The sequence below is a fragment of the Marmota monax genome, unplaced genomic scaffold (assembly GCF_021218885.2).
Source record: "Marmota monax isolate L192 unplaced genomic scaffold, Marmota_monax_Labrador192_F-V1.1 WCK01_AAM20220418_F8-fsc00031, whole genome shotgun sequence".
Classification (NCBI taxonomy): Eukaryota; Metazoa; Chordata; class Mammalia; order Rodentia; family Sciuridae; genus Marmota; species Marmota monax.
The window spans coordinates 16,076,222-16,087,997 of NW_026695197.1; the positions used below are offsets into that span (position 1 = coordinate 16,076,222).

An 11,776-nucleotide genomic window follows, 5' to 3' on the forward strand; every position below is an offset into this window, starting at 1 on the left:
TTTAACAAACAGAGCTAGAGAAACTTGGTATTCTCATTGCAAAAGGATGACTTTGGATTCCTGACTTACAGATAAAACTTAATCAAAAAGATTCACAGACCAGAGTTAGGGATGTAGCTGAGTGGTAAAACACTTGCCTTGTGCACAAGGCCCTGAGTTTAATCCCCAGCAACACCAGCCAAAAAGAAAGAAAGAAAAAGGAAGAGGAAGAGGAGATTTGTCTCCTGTCTGACTTTAAAAGGAAAGCAAAGGAAACAGTCCAACAGAATAGGAGATGATGTTTGCAAATCAAATAAAACTTTATATTTTAAGTATACAAAGAATTCTTATAACTCAGTAATAAAGATATAAAACCCAGCTTTAAAATGGGAAAAGAGCCGGGCGCAGTGGCACACACCCATAATTCCAGCAACTTGGGGGGCTGAGGCAAGAGGACCACAAGTTTGAAGCCAGCCTCAACAACTTAGCAAGCTTCTAAGAAACTGTGAGGCCTTGTCTCAAAATAAAAAATAAAAAGGGATGGGGATGTGGCTCAGTGATAAAGTGCCTCTGGATTCAATCCTGAGTTCCAACAAAATAAAATGGGAAAAGGATCTGAATAGGTACTTCTTCAAAGAGGATATGTCAATGGCATATAAAAAGGCACTCAACATTATTAACCAATAGAGAAAAGCAAATCAAAACCACAAGATAGGGCTGGGGATGTGGCTCAAGCAGTAGCATGCTCGCCTGGCATACATGTGGCCTGGGTTCGATCCTCAGCACCACATACAAACAAAGATGTTGTGTCCGCCAAAAACTGAAAATTAAATAATAGAAAATTCTCTCTCTCCGTCTCTCTTATTAAAAAAAAAAAAAACCCACAAGATATAGGACAACTATTGTAAAAAGTCAAATAAAAGGAAATGTTGGCAAAGATTCAGAACATTTAAAACCCTCCTACACTGCTGGTGGAATGAATGAAACATGAGGTGGCCACTATGGAGAGCAGGGCTGCGCTGGCTGCACCCTGTGACTCCAAAACCAGCTGAATATGAACTTCCACCAGGCCAATTTACAGTACAGTGAATTTTATCTCAACAAATCTGTTATAAACAAAGTGAGTTAAGAAGTGAATGAAAAGTAAGCAAGCATAGAGTAAAATGTTGGACAGATGGAGTTTTACTTAGGGTGTTAAACACTAACACTAAAGAAAAAAAAAAAAAAACAGAGAAGGCAGGGACCTGGAAGCTGTCACGAGATGGGTCACAAAATTCTGGTATGGAAAACTACACCTCCCTAACTCCAAGGCCACCAAGGTTTCTCCCCTAGCCTGTCCCTCAGGCAGTTTTACCTTCCCTCTGGCCCCCTACCACTTCACCCCAGCCCCACCCCGCTGCGTCCTCTCCCCAGCTCCAGGGATGCCCCCACAATTTCAACTTCTTCCCATCTCCCTAACCCTCAGAGTGCAACTCTACCTTCCTGGGAATAATCATAACCATACTGATAGCAACAGTAAGGCAATTAGACAAGCAAGAAAGAGATTTTTTTCTAACCCTACTACTCTACCTGGAAAAACACAGAAGTCTTTGTTTAGGTTTTTATTTCCCCAGAGGGTGGAACTCACTTCTTTCAAAAGCAGAAACAAAGAAAACTCCACCTTGGCCTCAGTTAGGGAAGTTAGTCTAAGGAGGGGATTAAACCAGAGGTGCCCCAGGACACAAGGTCAGGAAAAGGAGATGCCTTTGATTCAAAGAATGGATCTGTCAGCCCAAGGGAGACAGATAGCAGGGGGATGGGCAACTGCAGGAAGCACAACTATCTAAGCAGATGACAAAGACCTGACTCTGTTCCTTCAGAGATCCCAGGGATAGGGACATGACCTCTGGAGCACACAGGGAAAGTAAGGGGATTTGCTATGATCTTCATCAAACATTAGTGCCTCCAGAGTGATGATGAGGACTCCCTGTGGCTCACTCTACTTTTCCAAAGAACAAAAAGGGAAACAGATCCTGAATGGTCCCCAAGCCTCCAGCCTCTGCTCTACCGCAACTCATCCCAAATACAATTGTAAGACTGGTCTCCCTAGAACACCACTCTGAAAAACAAAAACGGTCAAATCAACTCTGGCACTGAGTGCCCTCAATGACTCAGCTATGATTCTGTCCCAAGAGAAACCTTTCCATACAGGCTTCCCTTGGAATTTCTGCAACAGGTCCTTACCATCAGGCCCAGGTCCTGCAATATCCCATGTGGTTATTTATCTTTATATTCTGACTCCCCAAATACAACACAAGTATCTACATGACATGGACTTATTTTAGGTCTCTTTGAAACCTATCTACTACTGATTTTTGACACTGTATTCAGTAAATAGTTAAGATAACAGCAATGGCCTGTAATTCATAACTACCTACTCGTGCTGGACTCTGACCCAGGTACTGGCATTCTAAGATAATGAAATTATTGAATTATCCAACAAATATTTACATCAACCATGTTCTATGGCACATTTAGAAGTTCATTTTTATATGATTTTCCAGAAAGCACAAAGAAGATTCAATAAATTCAAAACAAAGAACTTTCATTCTGAAGTGGAAATCTATTTTTATACTTAAAATGTAAAATTGTATTTCATTAATTTTTTTAAAAAAAAGAAAACCTGCCTCCAGTTATTTTGCCTTCTTAAGAACAGATAATGATATAGGACACATTATATATAATAATCATCATAAACTGTGAAATAAAATCCCAACTCTATATGTATCAACTCAATGTATTATCAAACCACCTGTTCACAAATCCATACTTATATAATTCTAAGCAAAAGACATTTCTTATAACTAAAAATGACCAAGGATATTAAGAAGAATCTATATTTCTTTACTTTTTCTTGGTATCAGGGATTAAACTCAGGAGCACTTAACTACTAAGCCACATCCCCAGCAATATTTATGTACTAAAAAAGTACATTTATTTATTTTGTAGATAGGGTCTTGCTAAATTGCTTAGGCCCTCACTAAGTTACTGAGGATGGCTTTGAACTCGATATTCTCCTGCGTTAGCCTTCTTTACATCTGACCTCCACATAAGTTACATACAGGTAAAGAAACAATTTAAAAGTCATTTGACAGGAGAAAGAACAATCAGGAAACAATATAGAAGTAGAAGAGACAAGGATAAACATAAAAAAACATTCTTAACATAGTTAAATACACCTTGGCATATAAGTGTATGGGGGCAGGGAGCTAAAGAAGAACATACAGACTGTTAAACAGTTATCTCCAACACATGGAATGCTGGCCATCTCATTTCTGGGGCGTACATTTCTGTGTGTGAAGTGTATACACTGATACATACCTTTGTGAGCAATGAGCAAAGTAGTCATTAGTTATCATTTTTATTTATTTATTTTGTTGTTGTTGTTGTTGTTGCTGGGGATCGAACCCAGAGCGCTCTACCACTGAGCCACACCCTCAGCTCTTTTTTCTTTCTTTCTTTTTATTTTTGTTTTTGTGGCACTGGGAATTGAACCCAGGGCCTTGTGCCTGCAAGGAAAGCATTCTACCAACTGAGCTATATCCACAGCCCTGTAAGTAATCATTTTTAAAAGTTATTTTTAAATTCTGAAAAACAAATGAGAAGTTTCTATTTATTACTTGCATCAAACTGCATTAAGTAGAACTACAACTCCTTCCTTAAAAACAATGAGGTACTTCTTCACCAACATGATGGTTCAATTTTACATATTTTATAGTATACTTATAACTAAATTATTTTAAGGGCAGAGTCTGCCTTACCATTCATGCCTTTATCATAAGACTTAGCACAATGCCTGGCACAGAACAGATCTGAAAAGGGGCGCGGGGGGGGGTGGGGGGCTGTAGCTCAGTGGTAGAGCACTTGCCTAGCATGTGTGAGGCATTGGGTTCGATCCTCAGCACCACATAAAATTAAACAAATAAAATAAAGGCATTCTCTCCATCTACAATTACAAAAAAAAAAAATTTAAAGACAGTATTTTAAAAAATGAAAAGAAAAGAAAAAGGAGAGGAGGCAATGTGTGGTGGTGCATGCCTGTAATTCCAGTGGCTCAGGAGGCTGAGACAGGAAGATCACGAGTTCAAAGCCAGCCTCAGCAACAGCAAGGCACTAAGCAACTCAGTGAGACCCTGTCTCTAAATAAAATACAAATAGGGCTCGGGATGTGGCTCAGTGGTTGAGTGCCCCTGAGTTCAATCCCTGGTACAAAAAGAAGCAGGGAGCAGGGGTAGACACTCTAGTACTACTACTATCACATCAATGCTCTCAGACAAATTTCACCAGCTCCTTTTGGGATACACAAGAAAGCTACCAAGTAGGAAAGCTTGCAGAGAATGGGGACCACACACTTCACTCTGAACACTCCTCCTCCTGGGCTGCCACTTCTCCAGTGCTGCCCTTACTAATCTTAACTTCCTATATCAGCAGCATCTGGCTTGCCTGATCTCTCCCTCCTCCTTCCCACACTTTCTTCGCTCAGCTTCTAGGGCACTACACTCTCAGTAGAGGGCACCAGGAACACATCCTACCAGGATGGCTGCACCTCTTCTCCCCAACCTCTTAAAATAGGAGTGTCCCTGAGTTCAGTTCTTGTCACCTTTTTAACTATAATCATTCTCCAAATGACCTAATTCAGATTCTGGCTTTAAATATCATCTATTTGCTAATGACTTGCAAATCTCTTTCTCCAGCCTGAAGCTCTCTCTCGTAAAATTCACATACCCAACCCTACTCTCCTGGTGAATGCCGAAAATTAACACATTCAAAACATATCTAAGCTTCCCAGAAAAACCTGTTCTACCCTCAGTGTTCCCGACAGTTTCTTCTCACATGCCACAGCCAAACCTCAGCAAATCCTCTTGCCTCTCGGATTTGAAACACTTCCTTGCACCTTAGCTACTATTACCCTGGTCCAAGTTATCATTCCCTCTTGCCTGGCTGGCTTCAAGTCTCTTGGATGGTCTCTGTACTTCTACCCCAGCCCTTACAACCCATTCTCAACAAAGAAAACACAGTGATCCCTGAGAGCTTTAAATGAGGTCACATCCCTTGTCTGCTCAAAACTTAGGGTGATTCTGTTCCTGACAAGGACCTATCCTTCTCACCTCAATCGCCATCACTCCCCCCACCGTGTAACAACTTTACTCCAGCTGTTCCCTCTGCTGAAATACTCACGTGCATAACCCACATGACAAAATCTCTTATCTCTTACACACCTTCACTTAAAAGTCACCTTCAGTAAGACCTACCCTGCCTATTTAAAACTGTATCCCATCCTACTTCCTCACCTGTACTCCCCAACTCTTTACCCTGTTCTTTTCTTTTCTCCACAGCATTTACACCTACTAATGTGATGTATACTATATATGCACATATATACACATATACAAGTATATGTGCATGTTGTATACATACACACACACACACACACACACACACACATATTTTGGTGGTGCTAAGAATTAAACCCAGGGCCTCGTGCATGGGACAAGCACTCTACCACTGAGCTACATCCCCAGCCCTGGTATATTTTAATTTTTATGAGGTTTTGTTTTGTTTTGCTTTGCTTTTTGTCTGTCTTCTCCCTCAAGAATAGAAGCTTCATGAAGGCCAGTTCTTTGGGTTCTTTCTCTTTTTTTACTCCAAGTGCCTAAAATCATTTCTGGGACACAACAGATGATCAACAACTGCTTAACATGTGAATGGACATTAGGAGACACAAAATAAACTAAGTCATACTACACAGCATGCCCCAATTCAGTCTCATATCCCCTCATAGTGGGGAGGGACCAGAGGTAGAATTCAATGCCTAAGCAGGGAGCAAAGGGATGGGGATTTAATGATCTTCTGGTGTCTGCTACCAGCTTTCCAGGAAACCTCTCAGTCACTCCTTAGCAAATACTAGATGCTCTTACTATTAATGAGTTGTTGGTATTCAGAATTTAATATTAACTGTAAAAATACTTTCTATAATTATGAAATCTGCTACTCCTGAAGACTAAAGTTCAAATCTAAGAATTTTCTTTTCCTGACACAAAATTCACCAAGATCAAGGAAGTCAGGGTCCTCAGAGTTGGGGGATGTTTTAGCAAAGAATGATACTGAAATGAAAATGTTATTAGAACATTATCTAATGTTATCTTTAAGGTACCAGGTGAAAAACACCATACACCTAAAGGCAATGTAGTGCATGAGGTCACCTACCAGATGATTAACATTGAGGAATGTAGGTCAGCAGCTGGGTAAAATCCAGAAGCCACTCAAACTAAAGACAATAGCACATGACACTATACACTTGGGCTGTGCTTTGAAGCTACTTTATAGCTCTGTAAACAGTGGCCAAATTGTATCACAGATGGAAAGGTTTCATTAATAAAGGACTATAAAACAACGATGAACCACAATCAGCATTAAGAAAGGCATCTTATTCTAAAAGAAGAGTTAGTTTTCTTAAATTGACAAGGAAGAGGGTCTTGCTGGTGGTGGACTTTTTCTATTTGTTTTCTTATACCATCAGAGGAAATTTACTAGAGTGAAATTGAGTGACAAAGGTTAGAAGTATACTTCAATTCTGGCATTTATTTCTTCATTCTACAAACATTGTTCACCAGGCATGGTGGTGCACCTCTGTAATCCCAGCACTTTGGGACTCTGAGACAGGAGGATGGCAAATTCAAGGCCAACCTCAGTAATTTAGCAAGACCCCATCTCAAAATTAATTGGGTATCAGGGGTATAGCTCAAACAGTAGAGCATCCCTGGATTAAACACCCAGCCCCACCCCCAATACACACACAAATTATCAAGTGACTTCAGGAGTTGTGAAGGGTACTGGGAACAAGACAGGTCCCTCCCTCAGTGAGTTCACAATAGAAAGGAGAAGACAAATGTGGCAAAGTAACTACAAGTGAGATGAAGGACACAGAAGGGGGGTAAAGTGTTACTGAAGGAGAGAGTAACATGAGAATCGGCTGAGGAAAAGCTTCTCTGAGTAAGTATTTAAACTGAGACATCATAAATGAGCAGTAGTTGGCTACATGAAGAGGGCCTAGAATTAGGGTGTCAGGGAAGAAAAAAACAGAATGTGCAAAGGCCCTGCAGCAGGAAAGGATCATACGGTTGAGAATCAAAAGAGAGTGGTAATAGAACTAAAGCTAAGGAGGAAGAAGGCCAGATCATGCATGGCTTTAATGCTTTTAACTCTAACCCCTGGGAGATGGGAAACCTAGGAAAACTTTTGATCAAACAAGCTTGTTTAGAGAATGGGCAGCAAGAATGAGTGTGAAGAGATTAATTCAGCAGAAATCCTCTTTGGAAAAGGGTCATGGTAGTTAGAACAGAGAGGAATAGGCAGAATAAAAAGAATATTTGGGAAATACAACTGATAAGATTTAGTGACTAATTAGATTTACAGGATGAGGAAAGAGTATGTAACAAAGATTTCTGGTTTGAAAAAATGCCTCTGAAATGAAGGTCTCTTTATTATTATTTTGTTTTTGCAGTACTGGAGATTGAACCCAGGGGCACTATGCCACTGAGCTACATCCACAGCCCCCCTTTAATTTCATTTTGAGACAGGATTTTACGAAGTTGCCCAGGCTGACCTTAAACTTGCTGTGCTCCTGCCTCAGTTTTCCCAGTTGTTGGGATTATAGGCATGCACTATCACACCTGCTACTCCTCATTTTTTTTTTTTATACTGGGGATTAAACCCAGGGGTGCTTAACCACTGAGCTACATCTCCGGCCCTTTTTATTTTTTATTTTGAGACAGGATATCACTAAATTGCTTGTGGGCCTCAATAAATTGCCATCCTCCTGCCTCAGCCTTCCTAGTCACTGGAATTACCGGCATGTGCCACTGCGCCCATCTCCTCTTCATAAACAGTTAAGAAAATCTATTGAAAGTTTGTCTAGGAAATATGTCAATAAAATAAGCAATTGGCTTTTGTGGAGGGATTCAAAAGTAGACAGTTTTCAATTTTTTTAATTTAGAAATTGTTTTAAACAAAATAACTTGAGAAACCTCTTCACTGATCGTCTTAAGCATTTAAAATGTTCTACAAATAGAGACATCTAGACATATGATATGAAATAATTATTAAGCTACTGATTGAGAGTCAGAATTTCTGACTTACCTTGAGTTCCATGCTTACTGAATGACTCTGGACTATCATTTAAACCATCTATGATTTAGTTTCATCATTTACTTGAGGAGAAAAAAGCATAGATATTAAGATTTTAGATTCTACTCTCTATAGACAACTGATGTTCATATGTTATGTACTACTTACTCTATTTTAATTTCAGGGACTTTATGCATGCCTGGTCAATAAGTTTTCTCTTTCTTTTATGTGTAGATAGTTCTCTACCAATCTACTACAATGTAAAGTTATTTCTCTTTAAAGTATTTCTAAAATTAGGTACCAAAATGGCTTTCTCAGTGAGTGACTCCTGATAGACCTGGATGCACTGATGTGCCTAATTCCACTACAACTTTTAAGAAGACATCACAATGAGAGTGATCCACATAAGTCATTTTCAGTAAATAAGATAACCATGAAAAACCTTGTTAAAACCCTGTTCCCGTGGGGTGGGGAGGATCAGATTATGGCATCATGCTTAAGTTACACCTGCTCTGGAACATCACCCACTACTTGGAAAGAAAATTTTCTGTAGTTGTAATACCATCCTCTTTGCTTCGTTTATATAAATTGCTTCAGGTAAGCCAAATTACCTAGGTCCGGCCATCTAGGAGTCGCATTTAATCTATTCAGTGTAAAAAAATATATAGGGACAAAATGAAAATCCAAACTTACACCTAAAAACAGAACAAATCAACTTAAAACTACATTAATAGCAGAAGTAGTCTAAACCAGGAAACTCGAAAAACCCAAATAAGTTCCTACTATGTGAGTCCTGCCTGGGGTTAATTTCTAGTCCATCATAAACAACTGGGATAAGAAGAAACAGCAGTACCACCCTCAATTTTGAAAGTGAAGAGGACTGACACATCATCACAGTCTATTTTATAATCTGTGGCTACCCATAAAGCTCAGACAGAGGATACCGTCTCAGTGTGGAGGAGAAGTCTCTCTCCTCTTTGTGCAAGGAGAGACTAACAAAAATCCCACGTTACAAAAAAATAAAATGAAATAAATAAGATGCAATTAAAAGGGGGTGGGGAGGTGTTTCACAGCAGGAATCCAAACCCTGGTGAGAAAAGTCAAGAAGAGAGCAGAAAAGCAAGAGCTGGGTAAGATCAGAGGAGGGAGAAGGCGAAGTGGGCTCCTGACAGTGTGGCAGGCGGAGCTGAGGAGGAATGGAGGTGCAGGGCCGGTGTCAATGAATGGTGGGATCAGATGCTGGAAGCGAAGGATGCAGAGGCTCAAGGAATGGGAGTAGAGTTGGCTGGAGAGGCCCAAGGGAAAGAAAGGCGGCAGCGCACTGCCGGTGCCTCCGGAGGGAGGCACGGCTCCTCACCTTGGTTTTAGTCCGGCTGGCCTTGGCCTTGGCCCGGCGCTGGGGCTTCACCGCCTCGGCCATAGACACAGCCGAGACGCCGTCGCCGTTTGTTTTTATCAAAGCCCTGTTCTTCACACAGCCGGGCCAGTTCCGGCCTCCCCGCTGTCACATGATTTAATCTCCACCACTCCCAGGCAGGAGGCAGCAACTTCGAGGCTCTAAGGGCCGCAACGTGGGACAAACCAGTCTGGGACGCCTTTGCGCTGGGAGAGAATGGCCCCGCCCCCTTCCTCTTGCATAGGCTCCACCCACTGTTCTGGCAAGCCTGCGCCGGCTCCGGCTCCTTCCTGCGCACGCGTACTGTGGCCGTTCCGGGCCTTAGCTGTATAAACTCTGTGGCCTGAGAGTCCGCTGTGTTCGCCAGGCTCAAAGAAACCAGGATCTCTTTGGAACCCAGGTGCTCTCGCGTACTTCGCCCTGGTTGACTTTAAGAAGTCGGAGGAGGGCGCTTGTCAATCTCTTTTTTTATCCTGAAATAATCAGATCCAGTTAAATAACTTAAATCTCTTCACTGCACTCCAGGAAAGAAACGTTGATGTCCATTGGGAGTGCACTTAAATTTGCTCTTAGAAAAGGGGGAATGGTAATACTTGCCTTTTGAGATGTCAGGAGGATTCAATGGGCTAATTGCGAAAGGTATCTACAGCGACAGGCATCTCAATAAATGGTATTTATTCATTATCATTGCCATAGAAATTCCAGGCTGGAAAAAAGACATATCCTCCAAAAAGAACATAAATAAAACAAATAAGACTCATAAAAGTACATTGTATATTTTCTGGCTAGGGTTGTAGCTCAGTGGTAGAGCGCTTGCCTTGCATGTGTGATGCACTGGGTTCGATCTTCAGCACCACATAAAAATAAATAAAATATTGTGTTCATCTACAACCAAAAAAAAATTTTCTAAAAAGTATATTGTACACTTTACATACTTCGCTTCATTTGAAAATTCCAAAGGTGAAAAATTGGGGCCCATCTCTTTCTCCTAGCTCTATGATTTCTCTTTTCCTAAGCATTTAGTACCTCTTAAAATTCTATAGAATTTGTTTTTATGTTTATTATTAGTGCTTGGCAGTCCTCTTAGAATGTGAGCTCCTCAAGGGCAGGGTTCTTTCTTTCATTCCTTGATGTATCCCAAGGGTGTCTAGAAAATTGTCAACACAGACAAGATTCAGTGAATCCAGCAAATGTATCTGACCTGTTCTGTCTGGTGTTGGAATTACAGTTGAGATAGACTGTATGGGAAGAGAAAAAAGACAATTCACTCATCCATAGCACACTCTAGAGTGAAAAATCCAGGAATATAGCATGGGAATTGGAAAGGACTTCAGAGTACAGTCTGTATGATGTCTTGTTTGTGAGTTAATCATATGAAATTCAGTTTGTGGGGAGTTGTTTTGGTTTGTAGCGGTGTCGAGGATCTAACTAAAGTGCTTTACCTCTGAGATACATCCCCAGCCCAGTTCTCTGTTTTTATTTCAAATCTTCAACAGCAACCAAAATGTTATCAAGCTACCCAGAATGTATATTTGTGTATCCTAGGGTTGGTGTATACAAATCCTTAGGGGATTGATTCCAGGATTCCCTTTCCCTCGTGACCTCTATACCCTTCACACCTTAGCCCCCCAGACACCAAATCTGTGGATGCTCAAATCCCTTATATAAAATGGTGTTGTATTTACATATTTTCCTATATGCTCTTTTTTACTTTATTTTTAATTTTTTAATTGACATATAAAAGTGTACAGATTTATGTTTTGGTACACATATACACTATGTAATGTTCAAATCAAGATAAGTGTGGGAAGTGATGGCACTTGCCTATAATCCCAGCAACTCAGGAGACTGAGGCAGGAGGATCACAAGTTCCAGGGCAGCCTTGGGAACTTGGTAAGACCCTATTTCAAAAAAAAAAAAAAAAGGGAGAAGAGATGAGCATGTAAAAGCTCAGTGTAAGGTACCAGTGGGTTAAATCTGCAGTATAGGAGAAAAAAAATCAGGGTAAGATTTTTGAGATGTTTGATGTTTGAGATGTCAGGAGTATTAAATGGGCTAATTGAGAAAGGTACCTGCAGCAACAGGCATCTCAACAAATGGTATTTATTCATTATTATTTCCATAGAAATTCCAGGCTGGAAAAGAGACATATGCTCCAAAAAGAACATAAATATCTATCTTCTCAAACATCATTTTTTGTGAACACATTCAAAATATACAGTGTATTATTTATAG

The 11,776-nt window shown here is 40.5% G+C and overlaps 1 protein-coding gene across 1 annotated transcript in view; it reads right to left on the reverse strand.

The window, feature by feature from the left end:
* The window catches only part of Epg5 (ectopic P-granules 5 autophagy tethering factor), a 101,999-nt gene extending 92,329 nt beyond the window's left edge, over positions 1-9,670 (reverse strand). The window contains exon 1 of the mRNA XM_046428317.2: positions 9,503-9,670. Within this exon, the coding sequence (XP_046284273.1) occupies positions 9,503-9,565 (63 nt within the window). The 5' untranslated portion in view covers positions 9,566-9,670. The remainder of the gene's footprint in view (positions 1-9,502) is intronic.
* Between the last annotated feature and the right edge of the window lie 2,106 nt (positions 9,671-11,776).